This window comes from Haliotis asinina, chromosome 12, assembly GCF_037392515.1.
Source record: "Haliotis asinina isolate JCU_RB_2024 chromosome 12, JCU_Hal_asi_v2, whole genome shotgun sequence".
NCBI lineage: Eukaryota > Metazoa > Mollusca > Gastropoda > Lepetellida > Haliotidae > Haliotis > Haliotis asinina.
The window spans coordinates 15,682,093-15,702,107 of NC_090291.1; the positions used below are offsets into that span (position 1 = coordinate 15,682,093).

The 20,015-nt window shown below is 37.8% G+C and overlaps 1 protein-coding gene across 1 annotated transcript in view; it reads right to left on the reverse strand.

Moving 5' to 3' along the window:
• LOC137257606 (retroviral integration site protein Fli-1 homolog) overlaps positions 1 to 18,713 on the reverse strand; it is a 51,587-nt gene extending 32,874 nt beyond the window's left edge. The window contains exons 1-2 of the mRNA XM_067794928.1: positions 18,554 to 18,713; positions 17,413 to 18,145 (exon numbers count right to left, since the gene is read on the reverse strand). Of these exons, the coding sequence (XP_067651029.1) occupies positions 17,413 to 18,145; positions 18,554 to 18,556 (736 nt within the window). The 5' untranslated portion in view covers positions 18,557 to 18,713. The remainder of the gene's footprint in view (positions 1 to 17,412; positions 18,146 to 18,553) is intronic.
• Between the last annotated feature and the right edge of the window lie 1,302 nt (positions 18,714 to 20,015).

The window sequence follows — 20,015 nt, forward strand, 5'->3', positions numbered from 1 at the left end:
AAACAAAGTCATGATTAAATTGTAAAATTATTTAAGTATACATCCTTCCTCATACCGAACTTCAGGTTCATCTAAAAAATTATTTCTCCGAATAGCAGATTCACCCTCATAAATTTGTTCTGTCATCGTAAAGTGGTCACGTGATGACTAACAGCGTTTGTGTCCAGACTCGATCTCATACTCTCTACTTATCAGAGTGAAGATCCTTTCTGCGCGTTTCCTGTTGGTAATATTATCTTTCCTGTACAGCGGGATTATAAATCCAAACAAAGGGAGGCTGGGCAGCTGTAAGAAGCCTACAGGCTGACCGACATCCACAGATCTCGGCATAACATCCTTCTTAATCTGGTTAGTTAAGGACAAATCAAACGACCAAACGGCGAGGCAAGGATCGCCCTTTGTTCGTAATGACAATTAATCATAAGATTATAAGATTATAAGATTCTCTCTCTCTCTCTCTCTCTCTCTCTCTCTCTCTCTCTCTCTCTCTCTCTCTCTCTCTCTCTCTCTCTCTCTCTCTCTCTCTCTCTCTCTCTCTCTCTCTCTCTCTCTCTCTCTCTCTCTCTCTCTCTCTCTCTCTCCGATGAAACGGTCAAATTAAAAAGAACCGCCAAAGTGCTGTTAACATCGTTGTACATAACAAAAAAATTAATTTCCACAACAATTTTTTTTGTCATGAGCGATTCATTTTTTTGTGGTAAAGCGGTAGCCATTCCGTTCAGTAGTGCCGCCATACGTGGAGTGAAACTGAAACATGGTCCCCGCTTCCCCCACCCCCACCCTCTGTCACCCTCCCCCGCAACAACGCGATACATGTACCGTTACTCTCTCGAACCCCCTCGCACGCACAATACATAGTTACAATCTGGCACCAACAGAGAACAACACGTGGTTGCAATCACAGCCCATGACCTAATTGCAAATCTTCCAGCAATATGTTTTAGTAAATATACTCTTGTTTGATACTACCTCTTTAGAGTTAAATGGAGAGCCATTCTCAAGGAACAGGGACGCTAAAGAAGCAGAGTGTTGACTTAATAATTGAACCCTGCGCTAGAATATACACACACGTTTTACAGATTTCGGGGGTCAACTTTTCGGTCAATTTCCCATTCATGAAAATTTAAAACAATGTGATTCGGAGAAAATGTGAGTCATTCAGGCGCTGGATATCCAGTCTGTTTGCGATACGAAAAAGTAACGACACACACTTATCATACGAACTGGCGTCAGTTAAAAATCAACACTAGCATTTTTTTACATATTGTGATATACATGTTTGATTTACTTTAATACAAATGTATACTATGATTCTATTTTCACGCACAGTGTGCTTCAGATAACATAATGTAGTGTTCTTTACACTGCTAGATGTGTTCCCAGTTCAGTCTAGGATAAATGCATACTGCCAAATACGTTCTTGCTTCAGTTTATCATAAAAGTATATCGTATTTCTAAATTGTCATAACATACTTGTTCCATATCAACATAATGTATGTTGTATTTCTGTATTGCCACAAACGTTTTGTTCCAGTTTAACACAACTGTATACTGTATGTCTATATTGTCACAAACGTTTTGTTCCAGTTTAACACAAATGTATATTGTATGTCTGTATTGTCACAAACGTTTTGTTTCAGTTTAACACAACTGTATACTGTATGTCTATACTGTCACACATGTATATTGTATGTCTACACTGTCACACATGTATATTGTATGTCTACACTGTCACAAATGTATACTGTATGTCTATACTGTCACACATGTATAGTGTATATCAATACTGTCATACAATTCATGTTTCAGTTCAACATAAGTGTATATCATGTTTCTATATTGTCATAAATGTTCTTGCTCCAGTTTAGCACGAAGGCGCACTATGTTTCTTCATTGATATTCGATCCCAGTTTAATATAAACATTTATTTACAAATAGGGTTTTACTTGAGTTTAACATTTTGCGTTTCCGTGTTGTCATGTACGTATTTGCTCTACTTCAAAATAAAGTGTACCATAATTCTGTACTGTCGGATACTGTCTTGCGTTAGCTTGGCAAAAAGGTGTATTTTGTCCTTATATTTTCATACATATGCCAGCCCGACATGATGTGGGAACATCGGTATGCATTGCCATATACACACTTCACACTTTTATGCATCCATTTTCCGTAAAGGTACTTCTCTGTGTGTTTTTACATATGTTTACAATCTATTAATGGTATATTTTCATATATCTACATGCTTCAGCCTAAAATAGACACATTTTGGATATCTTATCATGCTGTAAGTTTGGCAAAAGATATAGCAATTTTGATGCACAATAACAGTATGAGAAGAAATATCCATGTAGCAGAAAAGTTGTATTTTGTATATAATAATATGTGTAATTAAAATCCATGTCACATGCGGCATTCACACTTTAAAGCATGAGCTGAGAACTCCCTGGGGAGTTCATTATATTTGAATAATATGTTTTATGACCCACATACGGGATTATGATTTAATGGTGCCAAAGACGTCAGATGTAAAATACATGTAAGTAATTATGGGACAATAACAACTGATGAATGTAATGTGTAAACAACATAGTCTGTGAATGAATCCAATTAGTTAACGGGTCAAAGAAATGACGCCGAAGGTGTAATCTTCGAACACCAAGATATATTGACAAAACGTCTGATGCCGAAGACTGAGTGAGTTTTGTTTTACACCGCTTTTAGCAATGTTCAAGCAATATCACAAAGGCAGACACCAGAAATGGGCTTTGCATATTATACCCATTTGGGGAATCGAACCCGCTTTTTGACGTGACGAGCGAACACTTTAACCACTCGGCTACCCCGTCTCCCCTGTCTGTGCATACGTCACCATGGACACAGCTTTTATAAACACCTGGTGTCATTACTATTTAATTGTCACCTTTAAACACATGATCAAAGCGGAATCAGACAATCCAATCATTCTGTCGAGATTTTTGGTGGTTGTAGGTGGGATTTGTGAAGTTTTGGTTGTCATATTCTGGAATGTTCATAGAACGCCAGTGTGAAGCCTTGAATATCCTCAGAAACTAAAAATGAAAGTGTAAAAATAGTATAAAAGTATCCGTGAAACGTATGGGAGGATCACTGACACTCGATGACACCAGGTGTTCGCGAAGAGATAAGAAGTGTGCCGAGTACTGCTTATTTTTCACGCAGATTGTAGGGAAGACTTTCAGGTGTAATAGGTGTGAGGAAATTCAAGCGAACAAACTGTTATATGATCCGAGTCTACATATACATAAATGTCACAATATATATATCATTTGAATAACATGTTTTGTGACGCATATTTTACGAGTTTCACACATATATGATTATACTTTAGTGGTGCTGAAGACGTAAAATGTGACACATATGTATGTAAGTCTGTGAATGAAACAAATTACTTGACAGATCATTGACGTGTACAGTGCAGCAAGACATATTGACAGACCGTCTGATGCCGGAGAGGGAGTAAGTTAAGTTTTACGCAATATTCCAGCAAAAGCACAACGGCGACACCAGAAATGAGCTTCACAAGTTGTACCCATTTTGGTAATCGAACCCGGTTCTTCGGTGTGACGAGTGAACGCTTGAACCACTAGTCTACCCTTCCACCCTTGATTTCAAAGAGGACAAAGCAAGACTACTGAAGCTGGAGACATCAGGAGAAGGTGGTAGGGAATTTCCTTGTATCTTTGACAGACCATATTACCTAATAGAACTGCATCATTACCTAGTTATTGTCAAAGACAACATTACAACATTTTATACAACGTAGTCTAGCGATATCTATCAATACTAACGTGTTCAGTCACTTGAAAAAAATATTAAATTCGTATTTAATCATTTATAATGATTATTGTAACCATGGAAATAACCAGAGCCATTCATTATGCTTCACACTATCCCACTTGGAATGAAGTCAACAACGATGAATAGCCTTTTTCAGATGACAGATTAGTAGGACATTTATGGGGTTTTTTTCCTTCTTGAGCATGCTGGGGTTTTTTTCTAGTAAAATGAAATAAACAATGACGAAGAGTCTATTTCAGATGTCATATTAGTAGGCCAGTAATCCCTGTCCTTTCTAAGCATGCAGTTTTCTAGTAAAATGAAGTAAACAGTGACGAAGAGTACATTTCAGATGTCATATTAGTAGGCCATTTATATTTTTTTTCCTTTTCAGGAATGCAGCTTTCTAATAAAATGAAGAAAACAATGACGAAGAGTCTATTTCAGATGTCATATTAGTAGGTCAATAATCCCTGTCCTTTCTGAGCATGCAGTTTTCTAGTAAAATGAAGTAAACAGTGACGAAGAGTATATTTCATATGTCATATTAGTAGGCCATTATATTTTTTCCCTTTCAAAATTGCAGTTTTGTTATAAAATGAAGTAAACAATGACGAATAGTTTATTTCAGATGTCATATTAGTAGGCCATTATGTCTACCCTTCTTAAGCATACAGTTTCTTAGTAAAATGAAGTAAACAAGAAAGAGAAACGCCCACGTTTTATGGTTGTAAGTATACTTGCGTTACGTATCATTACATTATGTTCCGTGTAAGCATGACACCTACGTAAATAGAACTGTATAATTTAACCATGCTTCCACTTTCACCTTTAAATAGGCACACTTGTAAATGGATGTAAATATTTAACGTTCTCCCCGTAATGTATTTTAAGGAGACGTAATGAAATATTCTTCACGTTCATTATGAGATAGCATTATAGCTTAAGATTGAAAGATGAAATATTCTAATTCAGTATTAGACATGCATAAAATTGGACTACAAAATAATGGTGTATTATTTTCACTTGTCACACTCGTACTGTTGATTCCGTTTTACTTAATATGTAATGAGTTTACATATTAGGGACTAGGGAACTAGGGACATAAGGTGTCATGTAAAGCTGACAGTGAATAAACATTTATAGAATAAAACGTCAACAATATTTGTCTGCATTTTAAAATGAATATGCAATGACATATATACAACACGGTCCGCAACAGAAATATATTTAGACTATATTCGTTTTCCTTCCTTATCCATGAGGACATATTTACATAGGGAAATGTGATAGTTCACGACGCATGTGCAGTAAAGAAAAGGAACAATTTTCTGGAGTTCCAGTTTTTCTTGGAATTCTAATTGAATTGAGTGGGTGAGTCAGTTTGGTTTTATGCAACTTTTTAGCAATATTCCATCAATATTCCAGCAATATTGAGGCGGGGGGCGCCAGAAATAGGCTTGACACACCATACCAAAGTAGGGAATGGAACCCGGGTCTTCGGTGAGAGGACTGAACGCCTTAACCACTAAGCTACCCCACCGCCCCCTGTTTATTTACGATGGGGATTTGAAAACATAATGCTGCTACATTTTGTTAGAAATAAATAACAAAAACAATAATATTTCTCCGATGCCACACAAACAAGTATTTGAAAGAAGCAGATAAAACAAGAATAAAACCAACGTTAATTCGTATCGTAAAACACGTAATACGACCATAATCGTTCTATATAAATATCCAATAAAAAGAACCAATTCAAAAATGTTACCCCCAAAACACCCATCTCATGTATCTAATATCACATTTATTTTGAGAAGCGTTATTTATTTAACATTTTTTTGCAACGGTTCGTACATGCAACACATTCTACCTCTCGAAGAATGTAGCTTCTACACAACTCCACACCTAAACACAACCCTTGGTTGGCAGTAGAGAAGACGAGAGCATCTTCCGTGTACCCCTACGAACTCCCCCCACACCCACGCCCCTCCCCCTCTACGCGTGAAACACGCAAAGCTGGTCGGGGCTCGAGCAAACAAGCCCGTATTGTGTAATTAACATCAGGTTGTCTCGGTTTATCCAAGTGTCTGTTGTGTTTTCCCGTGTTTCATTGATATCAGACAAGACTTAATGCCGGTATAAAAGGTGTTTAGTTTCCAAACTGTGGTTCACGAGCACGAATACACACATGTAAAACATATGCACCATATTACGTCTCTCCTGCTGCGTTTGGGCGGAGAATCAAATAGTGCGCCCCTCTGCTGTTCGCATATAAATAATAAAAGCTTATTGTTGATTCCTACAAATACTTTGTGTGTTTAAAACTGCATTGTAAAATTATCGGCGGAAGAGAAAGAGGTTTCGTGTTTTCAAGAGCACTTATGAAACTACACCCTCAGTTTATGTGTCCATATATAAATTAGGTACATTATTAGAGCAAATGTTTGTTGCCCTATATTATATAAAGTGCAAAATGTTTTCAGTCTAAGTTTACATTGTGTTAAACTTGGAATTTATATGGCTCGGTGTGTTTTAAAACAATAACTTTATTATCTACCCACCCATTCCAGATGAAAAAACTGTTTCCGACAGAACTCAGAATTAAGTGATAGGCACTTCCACTTGTGTATTCGGTATGAAAAAGTTTCATATTCGGTTTATAAAAGGGCCTTCGTATTAGATTGGTATAACACTGACTCAAACGTACGTGCGTGTGTGCGTGCGTGCGTACGCATGCACACAGACACGCAGGCGTACACAACCAAACAAATACAAAACACACATACATGTACACCTTTAAACACAAAATACAAAGAAACACAAAGATGCAGGCACCCAAAACACACATGCGCGCGCTCACACAGGCTCACACAGACTCGCTCTCTCACTGTCTCTCTCTGACTGACTCGCTCTCGTACACACATACACTCTCTCTCTCACACACACACACACACAGAGAGAGAGAGAGAGAGAGAGAGATACGCGTGTTCACAACATACATTCACTGGTCTCAAGACCCTATGTTCTTCGTTTACAATCTGTTTGTCAAGCATCCCAAACTGGTAATACTAGATCCATAGATTGAATTCTAGAACGTAGATCAAGGCACAAACACAGTGTCTTTGACATCATAAAGAAGCGGATCATTAAAATAGCTGAAGCAGAGTGAACACAAAGTCAGCTGTACACCTCCACCTGAACTTAAACTTAAAACGTATCTTCCATAAGACAAATGCTTTCTTCATGGACTCATCATTTACGCCAATACTGAACACAAAAGCAACTAGAGTAACTTTTTACAAATACATGCATGATATTCACAGGAAAACAACTTGACCAACAGGAAAGTTACTCATTAATCGCATTGAGAACGTAAACGGCATAGTATAATCAATTTGGAATACCTGCCGAAACACATTCCACGAGACAAGGTAACATGACGAATGATCATGGCCACTAAACTGAGCTTGTTTGCGGAAAAGGTAAGCACGACCTGTTCAAGCGGTAGCATCCGACCTCTCCCAGTGTTCACCATAGAGGAAAGTGATTGGTCCCCAGCTCATTACTTCCACATCACTTATACAACTATGTTGTGATCTATTGCACACACGTCAGGCATTGGGGTAGCCCTTCTGGTAAAGTGTTAGCACGTCATATCGAATACGCGGGTTCGATTCCCTAAAATTACTGGAGTATTGCTAAAAATGCGTAAAACTAAACTCACTCAATACAGAAAGGCACCAGACAAACAGTTGAATATGGAAGACGGAAGGCTTACACACAGACTATTGTAGATTAATATAAACTGATAACTCACAAATATTACTACTGAAATGTTGAATAACCAAAACTGAACGGTTGCAGATACTTTTCTATAGTTAAAGAGTGACATTCGCGATTCTTTTAATGTATGTTACATTGTACATTGATTTTCCAATGCAGTTATTGTTCCACCATAGTCCATTCATTATAATTAATCTCTGCCAAGAACATCTACATCATCATCGGCGTCGTTGTATTTGTTGACATGAAGTGGGAATGAAAAGTGTTAACAAATTAGCTAAATTAAAACGCTTGGTAGGACAAAGGGAATCGCAAGAGTTCAAAGTTCAAAACATATGAATATGTAACAGTGTTAAACAACAATGGGTGTTTAAAGTGCACATACAGTTTAAAAATAAAAATTCAACTCGCCCTAAAATCAGGAGTGTCACATAGACACAAACATCACAACGATACAGGCATGCATGATGCATGATAGTCGGTGTTCTGAATATCAGTAAAAGCGAGAACATAGAGACGCATGTGACCATATGAGGTCATTTTTCAACGACATCGCGACGTTGAACACTAGACATGGGCTTCACGTATTACACTCATGTTGCAAAAGGAACCTTGGTATTCGGTGCGTCATGCTGCCCGCTACCTAGACTATGAATTTTTACAATTATGAAGTCAAACTTATGACAGTTATGAAATGGTAAATATGTAGCAATTATTGTAAATCTTTTATTTCGTGTTTCTCTCTTGCCAAATTAAGGTATTTTATGAAGGAATGGTGACATTCAAGCACACAATGCAACAAATAGAGTGAATATAAAGTCGTTCTTTAGGCAAAATGTTAAGATGATTCACGCACACAGGTGTCCAATAATACTCCGAACTATTATACATTGTACATGTGAATTACGATATACATGTCTTGTACATTCAAACTGAGTACAAATTGTATTTACAACAGGAATATTCATAGATGTTTCCTGAACCACAAAAAGACGTCGACGCCACCATCAACAAAAACATACTTGATTCTTGAAGAAAACATGAATAGGTTCACAATGATCTTACGTCGTGTTTACTTTTATGCCACATGAAAACCGTATGACCTCACCGAAGACCACTTCAACTGATGTACACAAATTTTTATGCATAATAAAAAGTGTAAATATCTTTGTCTGCATATGAATAAACCTGACAAACTGGTCCGCACATCACATGAATCAAGTATCTTTGATGAGCATGTTTGTTTAGCTATGAAAAGTCGACAAACCCTCAATACTATCTAAATATACAGCTTTACAGTCTAAGGGGATTATACCTGAAAATAATGGCTTGCTACGCGCCTGTTTACTTAAAGTCAATGTTCCTTAGTAAAAAACATATAATCTAAACAAATTTCTGTGACATATCATATATAGCTTTGTTTTGATATGGCAAACCTTACTTACTGAAGATGTCTGTAAATATATTCAACATATTAATATATTAAATTCAAGTAACTTATTCTTTTTGGAAACGACGAAACGAACCACATTTATGATGGACAACAACAAAACTTACTGTGGGTGGCTCCGAGTGTGAGGGTGGTGTCCCACCTGACCCCCCAGTCGCTAAGGACCCTTTGCCCCACCCCTGGGTAAAACACGTTCATCGACTGCTGATGAGGAAGAACTAGACAGACCTAGCGGGACTTCATACTTTGTACAAGTTCCTTGCTTTTGTTTGTCAGAGCAAAGAGCATTGCCATCTGTATCTCTTTTATAAAGCAACATTCCTCTCGGCTTTCCTTGTATCCAATTCTCCGGCATAATCCGGGACATTGCCTACACAAATACAAGCGGACCAGAGCGTCCATGATCCCCCATTCCATTCCTCTTGTGCACATGGCAACCAGACCCAGCCAGCAATATGGAGGAACGATGGTGGCCGGGTGTCACATGATGACTCGCTCACAGAAAGATACATTGCAGCAACTGGTTTGAGTCAGGATGGAGAAATTCATATCTCCCGTAATTGCCCACAGATCTCCTAGACACCATCCCATTGTTATTCAAACAAAACCAATGTTTAGCTTATTAATTAGAACGAAAAGTCGTTGAACATACTGAACGCGATATGCAGCGGAAAAGGTCGACATTGTCTCTGGGGGGTAAGGTAAGAGTGAGACATTGTGGAAATGATACAAGTGAGGGTCATTGGATGTGAAGTGTAAGGTGCAATAAACAAGAAAATATCATGTCGATTTCCAATGGAAAAACAAATATCTGTACCTCCAGCGTGGCCAGTCCACAGACATCAGACCAATACACCAAACCTTTACCACTACGTTGGGGCATTAAAGCGTCATCTCGAAAGTTGGCTTTAAAATTTTACCTATAAATAGAATAAAACCCGTTCCACAAACAAACGCTTTCACCACTTCGTTTACCAAACTGTTTCTACAACGTTGAAGAAAGCAAAATATCAATGCAAAATGACAAAAAGATGTACAATGCCAAATGTATCTCCTTACTTGCACATGACAATAACAGTAAGCGGTACACTGTGCGCCGTGTGTTAACCCCCAATTTTGGGTCCCAAGTTAAAGTGTGCATTTGGGACTGAGATGGTGACAGGTAGTGACTGAGTATGGTGTTTCATCGCTTTTAGCCATCTCAGTCAGTACCACGACTGAGGACAACAGAAATGGGCTTCTCAATTTGTACCCACCTGGCGACTCTAACCTGAGCATTCGGGGTGACGAGGGAACGAGGCTTTAACCACTAGGCTACCACCCCGATTCCTGTATTATATTCGACACAGACCAACTATATTTGACTCTTTATTCATACGATGCCACGGTAAACAGGTAACTCAAAATATTATATAACGTCAGAGGCAAAGAACTGACTAACTGATCTTAAAACGAAATGCAACTGTTTCCTGCTCATATGTACATAGCCATTAGTGTTCACGGTAATGTATTTCTAGCAAGATTATAAACTGAATATAAACGTGAACCAATATAAATATATATTGGTTCTGTGTGCGTAAAAGGAAAACAGTGTTACAAAATAAAACAAATGAATCAATGATGGTGGCAAGAGTGAGTTTAGTTTTACGCCGCAATATTCCAGCGCTATTACAGCTGGGGACACCACATTATACCCATGTGGGCAATCGATCCCGAGTCCGCTACGTTACAAGCGAGCGCATTACCCACTAGGCTACCCCCAACGCCCCAGGTATCATGGAGGGTACATAGAAGACTTTTAATTACTTCCATATATCCCAGTACTTGAAGTACAATTTTCCCTGACTTTTGAACGTGGATGTAGCATTAGGTTTTATAAATATTGTTATCCTGCTAGTCATTTTCCAGAAAGTCGCCTAGCCATTATGTGAGAAAAAAATATTGACCTTTCATCGCTGCTTATCACTCGCATCCTAAAATTAGTCATCACTGCTGAGGACAGTGTGTTTGAGCATCGCATCGTGTTAAAACCAGAACTAGGAAGTATAATTACAAATTTAAATTTTAAATTCCTCAACTTAAACTTCAAAATATGTTTATCATCATTAGTTGTAATGGGCGTTATTCCGATCTGGAGTTTACGATAAGAGAACATATTACCAAACATACAAATATAAGCGAGAAAATCTTTTTCATATCTCAGGAATATACCACCAGCTATCGAAAAGTAAACTAAGATTGGTCAAACCTTGAGCGGTATCATAACATTGTCCACTTACCATGACTTGACATAATATTTCAACGAAAAAAAAAGTTGATCATAAATTTAATCATCAAAATAAAGTGTGTTTCGAAGTATTTGAAATACTACATTAGGCTGTATAAAAAGGTAAATGTTTCTCGGGCACTTTTTGGTTCAAAAGAGACGAGAGTGGTAGGATTTTATTTTTACTTTTTGATACTATATTTAAAAAATAATGACGGGAGAGGAACACATTTTTTCTCAGAAATACAGCTTGGTAAGGTTAGCTTGTGTTAATGAGTTGTAGATTCAGTAACACTCGTTCTTACAGACACTCATTCTTATGGATGGATGACAATAAAAAGTGTTACGCGCAGAAATAAAAGTGACTCGCCGATTACCGAGAAACATTTCACATTTTCATTTAGCCTAACCGCTTTTCAAAAGCAAAAATATGAAGATTCAAAAACCAGCACAATGATTTCAACTAAACTAAAAACATGTTGATCATCAATCTAGTTTCATCATCAAAATCAACAGTATTGCGAAATATTTGAAAGAACGAAGTAAAACAATGATTTAAGAATTGGTAATCATTGTTCATCCTGTTGATATTTGTTTAGGAGCTTGGAGATGAATTCACAATTCCTGTAAGTAATGACATGCCTATGTGCAGTTGACAACGCGGCGCGTGGCCATGCTGATAAGCCTGTGTTATACAAGACCCTTGCTATAACACAAAGCGATTGAGGTCGGGGATGGTGAAACCTTGGTAATATTAGCGCCTGTTTCGTGGGATAACGAAAAGTAGACAGGCAACATCAGCACCTCTGTGGCCTTTGTGCCTTACCAGGAAGTGAAATGAGACCTGACACAACTCTGCATTGTTCCAAATTATCATTGGTCTTAATTTGTTTATTCTTCTGCGGACATTTTTATATTACAATCGCGGCACGCTTCCATTTCAATGACAACATTGCTACATTTTACATACGTCCTTAGAATGTGTGCAGTTTAATAAAATAACATAATATATTCAGAATTTTTAAATGAAAATCATATTTAGCTATCTACTTATTTATTTAGATGGCAGAAAAACGGTCGTATTAAAAACATTTAAGCTCAAGTTATCAGAATTTTCCCATTTGAGAACGCGTGGTGTAAATCCAAGTCACAAAACCCTTTCATAGTCATACGAAATATTTGCTAATAGAAGCGAAGATTCTATTATCCTGAGCATGAGTTTATGAATGAAAGAGTGATGACGACAGGTGTCCGTGAAACCGTGACACACACATGCAAATGCTGGTCAAATAGAATCGACAAAACATGCTTACTATATATAAAATGTAAGAGTGTTTGTTATTATCACTTCCTTTCAAACTGAAATTGTAATCAATTTACACATTGTAACTATTGGCGACGGGTGTCTTTTTGTTAATACATAACGTCAATGCAAAAGAATACCAAATCTTGACTACCTTTAGAGACCAACTCCGTTTGGTGTTATGGGCAAAACAATTTCGGGAAATATTTAAATAGATCGGACTTGCAAACTTTCGATATGTAAAACCGCATGCACTTCAAACAAGACTTTCATTAACACATTCATACTCAGTCTCGTTTGTCTACAGAAAGGATTCCAGCAGCGAAAATAATATAAAGGGGGAAATAGACACCATAATGAGCCAGAGCGTTTTAAGATATATCAGCAGTTTCGATACTGTCCTCACTGTGAACAACTGTTTAACATATAGATTGTTCAAGCCGTCTCTTTATCAAGCATCTCTGTGCCATACCACCATTTCGACCATATCAGCACCAGTATCATTTATCACAGGAGCCCAGTACTGGCAGTGTAGTCTTTCATTGTGTTAACAAGTCTATTAATTTGTTATAGAAGGCAGTTTCCGAGCTGTCTGCACCAGGATAACCTTGTCTGATTTAAAGTAACCAGTGCACGTCACGTATCGGCATCTAATAAGGAGAACCATCAACGTTCTTACTGAAACAAAACCCACAATTGGTGGCTAGGGCAAAGATTAATATGTCCAGATCGGTGATAATGCTTAAGAAAGAAATACGGTACACCAACGATCAACGTTCTTACTGAAACAAAACCCACAATTGGTGGCTAGGGCAAAGATTAATATGTCCAGATCGGTGATAATGCTTAAGAAAGAAATACGGTACACCAACGATCAACGTTCTTACTGAAACAAAATCCTCCCATATTGTGGGCTGAGATTAAACGTGACCTGACCATGGTAATGCTTAAGAAAGATATACGGTACACCAACGATCAACGTTCTTACTGAAACAAATTCCTCCCATATTGTTGGCTGAGATTACACGTGACCTGACCATGGTATTGTTTAAGAAAGAAATACGGTACACCAGCGATCTTACGGTATAACAATGTTCATCTAGGCTTACTGAAACAAAACTTACAATCGATGTGTAAGGCAAATAATAGTCATGACCAGATGAGTGGTAATATATCAGAAAGAAATAAGAAAGAAAGAAAGAAAGAAGTACTGTTAAGAAAACGAGCAACTCGTTCTTATTTAAACAAAACCTTCCATCCAGGGCAAGGAAAAAAATAATATCCAGGTCAGTGGTAATACTGAAGAAAGAAATACGGTAAACTAACGATCAAGCACTGACCAGATCAGCGACATTGGATAAGAAAGAAATACGGTAAACTAACGATCAAGCACTGACCAGATCAGCGACATTGGATAAGAAAGAAATACGGTAAACTAACGATCAAGCACTGACCAGATCAGCGATATTGCATAAGAAAGAAATACGGTACACCAACGACGAACCTGTTCTTAAGGTATAGCAATATTTACTAGACTTGCTGAACAAAACCTACCATCTATGTGCAGGGCAGAGATTAGGCATGGCCAGATGAGTGATAATGGATAAGAAAGAAATACGGTACACCAACGATCAACTAGTTCTTACTTAAACAATTTCATCCACGTGTAGAGCAAAGATTAAACATGACCAGATTATATACGTAAGAGGGAAATGCGGTGCAACAACGGACAATTTATTCCTACTAAAACAAAAGAAACTCATGTGTAGGGCAAAAATTATACATGACCGGATCCGTGATAATGCTTAAGAAAGAAATAACATGCACCAACGATCAACTTGTTCTTTCTGCAACAAAACTCACCATCCATGTGTACGGCAACGATTAAACATGACCAGATCAGAGGTAGTACATAAGAAAGTAATATGGTAGATGTACATAGTGGAAATGAAATACGAGTGATAACGCACAGAGACGAAACGTTAAGTTAATGTATATTGCAAAGAAATGTAATAGCCCCATTAGTAATAATGCGTATGGTAAAGATTTATAATGACCTGATTAGTAATAATGCGTATGGCAAAGATTTACAATGACCTGATTAGTAATAATACGTATGGCAAAGATTTACAATGACCTGATTAGTAATAATACGTATGAAACAAAAATACATGTTATGTCCTTATATGAACTTGCAGAATAAATGTCACCGAAAATCTGTTCCTTTCATACTATCAAGAAGAAGAAAGAAGTCATTTTCACGTACCAAAAGATTTCAAAATAACCAGGTTATATGCGATGTCGACATGTTATAAAAAACGTAAATGTTAAGTTAGATTTTATCTTTTGACGAGAGGACACCCTATATGTTACGTTATTTAAATATTCTAATTACAAAAGTAATTCTATATTTGAACGTTTTCTAATTTATTTATATATATATTCATGTTTCTCATCTTTGAACAAGTTCGAATGCAATAAATCTTAAGTACTGGGAAATAAATGTCACCGATTCAAAAGTGTGTGGTTTCGTTTACCTGGTCAAATTCACACATCAGTATTTAAAAAACACAGATATCATTTGGTAAAACATATTCCACTAGACATTATAACAGCTTAAACGTTATTGAATTACCCATCAAACAATAGTTATGTTCATGAAATGGCGTTAAGAGTTCTTTTTAAGTGACTCTGTCAAAACCATCTTTATACTGATTTTAAGCATTCTTAACTGATTTAGAGTATTCTTTATACTGATTATAAGTATAAAGGGTTGAAAACAGTACGTAACATTTAATTGAATCACATGAACTCTTCGCAGCCTGTAACTATATGTGAATTAACATAGTTCGTAACAATAGTCACAAGTAGAAGTAGAAACATTTAAGTGTGTAACATGATATCATGCAATATTGTTCATCATATCCTCAAATAACTCATTGCTGAAAATAACCAGTTTCCAAACATTATATCGAAAGCAATTATATCATTTGATGGTGGAATTATATAAACCACACGTTATCGTAAGTCATGGTTTGAAACGTTTATATATTTTACACCATGATTGAATGCATCTACATTTTCATAGAAAATAAAATTTATCCTGCATCAATTTAATCATAATTAAGTATTTTATGGATAAAATGGATTCATCTCCAGTGTATTTTATAATCTTCAACAAGATCAAATATTCTGCTGTGTATTTAGTTTACATTTTGCATAAACCGTTACTGCTTTCGGTTTATTTACGCCAGTATCCCCGTCTGAGGAAAGGAACTTATCAAATTGTAAGCAACGTCATAATAAACAATCGAAACGAAAATATTCAAATTTCCCTGCAACAATAAATACGTCCAGATTGGCTCTTACAAACGGAATGTATCCTCCATTTATAATTATCACATTAAGTGAAAAAGTGAACCATGCCATTATGCCTCACTTTATCAAAGGATATTTTAAATAAGTATATTTATTTGCTTGTTTAATAGTAATGTACTTGCGTATAGTTTTTATTCTTCCTAATTACGCGGTAATGTGAGCCAGTGTGTACAAGTAATTATTAGTTTTCACCGAGTTTTAGTTTGAGAAAATGATGATGCGGTTAAGTGGCATAAAGTGACCCATATTCCTTAGTTGGACGAACACAGGAAATAAGTACTTTGCTAATACATGCTGGCTTGTGTTAATCCAGTACAATGTTTCAACCGTGTTGAAATGAGGAGAAATAAACAGTTCCTCTCCGAGGCTTTGCTTCATCTGCCCACAGGCGAATGATAGACATCTCATTGTTTCGCTAACAATAGTGTTATATCCAGTAGATGATGGCTTCAATATGTTGTTAGGGGGATGGCATTATAACATGTGTACATATGGCTGAGGCTTTCGGTCCAGTTCATTTTCTCTCCGTGCATGTGGTTCTGTCCTAGAAAAATATATCACCCATCCTTCAAAATTCTTTCACCGAAATATATGTGTATTTTATTAAATCACATATGATATGTCATCTGTTTTATTTGAGATTGTGTTGTTCACACCATGCTCAATTATACGTATATAATTTGTTCCAGGTATATGTATTTAATTAGTTTGAGTTTATTATACTATATTTACATTTTTTATATTATCTATGATATATCATATGGCTTATTTCATATCATGCTATTCACATCAAGATGAGGATCAGTTAAACGGATATATATTAGTTTGAATTTATTTCACTAATCGATACGATAAATATATCGCATAAGAGTAGAAAACATTCCGAAGTGTTATGATTAAGGAATTGAAATTCAATATCCTATTAATGACATGAAGCAATCAGATGTTCATAAAATTACGCTTTGTTCATGAGTATGACTAACTTATACATAACATTTACAAAAGTTCCCGAAATTGAAAATGATACAGTTTTGCTTGCCATATGTCATGGTGATAACTTCGATGACTGACTATAGGTTCCTGAATTGTGTCTCGAGTCAATTGTCTGATTCCCCCAACCACTAAGGTTTGTATTCTTTAATTAATATAATTTGTTTAGAGTTTGTGTGGTTGTTGTGCCTTCGTTTTAGAAATGTCAGGATAGTATAGACGTTAAAATTGAAATTCGAAATTATGCGATGTCTGTTTGATTAGAGAACTTAGCTTTGAGTAATCGCTTGTTGGATAGAACACATTGTGATAATAATCGGGTCATATTCATACAGTTATTTTAATCAGTTGCTACTCGATGGTAGGCTGTTTTGGAGTGGTGGCGGTGCATCACCTATAGGAAGAAGATAAATATTGTCTCACCTGCAGGAACGATAACTTTTTTGTCGTGCTGTTGCTGTTGCTGCTGTTGCTGATGTTGCTGCTGTTGTTGTTGATGTTGGTGCTGTTGATGATGATGTTGTTGCTGTTGCTGCTGATGATGATGCGTATTGGTGTCTGGGGACACCCGAGCCCGTGACAAGTTGTGTGGTTCTTCCATCTTGTTACCCCTGAATCCCGCATATAGACCTGGGGGTGGGGTCTGGTGTACAAGGCCTGCGTTTTCGTAAGGGGGTAAGTCCTCCCCGTCCTGGGGCTGGGGCATCATAGGGTCTATAAGGTGTGGCGACCTCACGGGGTGGTTGATGGATGAGAAAACCGAGATCTGAGCTTCTGAGTACTGGGGTGGAGGATCAAACGCAGACTTCATCGTCAAAGATGCTGAATCTGTAACGTCACAAACAGCAGACGCGTACGATGTCCATGTTTCTCTGTTGGACAGGTCCGGTTCTGTCTTAATAGGCGAGGACCTGTTGTCAAGAGGAGACACACCCATATGTGCCTGGGCTTCAACCTCCTGATGCAGGGGCAGATGCTGTGGGGTCGGAACTGACACAGGGGGAAGGACAAGATGGGAAGGGTGGGGGTCAGCTACGCCTAGACTATCTTGGTACGGAGAGGGCCCAAGCCTGCTTGATTCCGAGCTGAAGTGGTCAGTGTCCCCCTGGACTGTGTCCTGCAACTGAGCAGTCCCTCCTCCGGCCAGTGGGACATCCTGAAAGACACAAACCTATAGTAATTCAACACAGGAAAAGAAAATACTCGGTAAAACCCCGCCTGTGTTGATTCCCAATACGAGGCGGGTGCTGGAACATTGTCCACTTTCTGAACTTCGAGAATAATGGCTAGAAATATTGTAAACAAATGTGTGGGCAATGCGTCGACTCCGGAGCCAACATGTGCTGGAATCGGGAGACTTCGCACTGGTGTGGGGTTGTATCGTCTGTCGAGTTCCCTTTAGGAAGTGCTCGATAACAGCCTGCCGTGAGCCAGTGTAATTTCTCATTTCCTACGTATGAGAGTTCCATCGGGAAATAAAGCAAGCGCCACTTCATGTTACAACTGTCACAGCGCCAAAGCAACAGTTGGTCGTCTTGCTTAAGCACCTTAACCTCAGACTTACCATTTTTGTTTTGAGCAGAGTAAAGTGGTGTGAATGTGGCTAGCCTCGAGGGAGAACGAACCGTCACTGTAGATGGGTAAGAAATTAGCCGGTGGTGTGGGACATGAACGGCCCACAAGAAGGTCGTAAGCGTGGAGCGAGCGGTCGCGATGGCGGAAGTAAGACTTATCACGACAATACAGGCAAAGGAAATGATCCCGAGTGACTGACAGGAAAACTGGACCAATCGCCACACACGGTCGTGCACCCATGGGGGAGGGGTAGGCCAAGCTAAGTTGGGACTAGATGGGCGTGGAGCGGCACCCGGGGTGGTTAAGTTGGTTACAAGTATGATGGACTTAAGATGTGTCTCTGAGTGAGTAAGTGAGTTATTGAGTCTCTGAGTGAGTGAGTGAGTGAGTGAGTGAGTCTCTGAGTGAGTCTCTGAGTGAGTGAGTGAGTGAGTGAGTGAAAAAACATTACTATCTAACGTGACATTCCAACTTATGCCCAAATGCAAACTCATAATTTAGCTTCCCAGTTGTCGTCAACTAGTAGAAACGTCTTGAATTTTCTGATGCAATAATGCGCAAACAAGCTCTCTTACAATTTGTCAGTACGAAGCGTCTTCGTATTCCAAGCCATTATTATCTATATGGATAAACATATATAGCGTTTTAGATGCATGTAAGTGAACATTTGAGAACAAACAAAGTATGACCAGAAACATGTGTAATTTCAATTAATTACACTCTGAACGTAAGAGGCTGAGAACTGAAGGATAAATGGATGCTTTTATCCTAGTATGATCCAATATGTGTATGAAAAAGTAAGGGATCGATGTGACGTGATAATATCCTGTTTTAATGCAATATGTGTATGACAAACAGGGGATCAGTGTTCCACGATATTATCCTTGTATGACACAATATTTGTATGACGAATATGGGATCAGTGGTACACGATATTATCCTTGTATGACACAATATTTGTATGACGAATATGGGATCAGTGGTACTCGATATTATCCCGGTATGACACAATGTGTGTATGACAAATATGGGATTGATGTTAGACGATACTATCCTGGTATGACCCAATATGTGACACAATATGTCTATGGCAATTATGGGATCGGTGTTCTACGATATTATCCTGGTATGACACAATATGTGTATGACAAATATGGGATCAGAGTTACACGATATTATCCTGGTATGGTACCCGGAAAGTTCTTCCTTGATTGGGTCAAGGACTGTGGTTAATCTTTAAGACAGAGAATTGGTGGCACTTCGGGTTTAAGTGTCAAACCAAAAGTTGATTGTTCCGATGCATGGTTTGGTAGATTTCTTCCTCGGATAACAAACTGGCATTTCATAATATGTGGCATTCTCATACAAAAATACATTTAAGGTTTTTACCAAACTATTAACGCAGTAACGTTTAACTTTATTGGTTAGGTTATTTTAGGCAACGCCAGTAG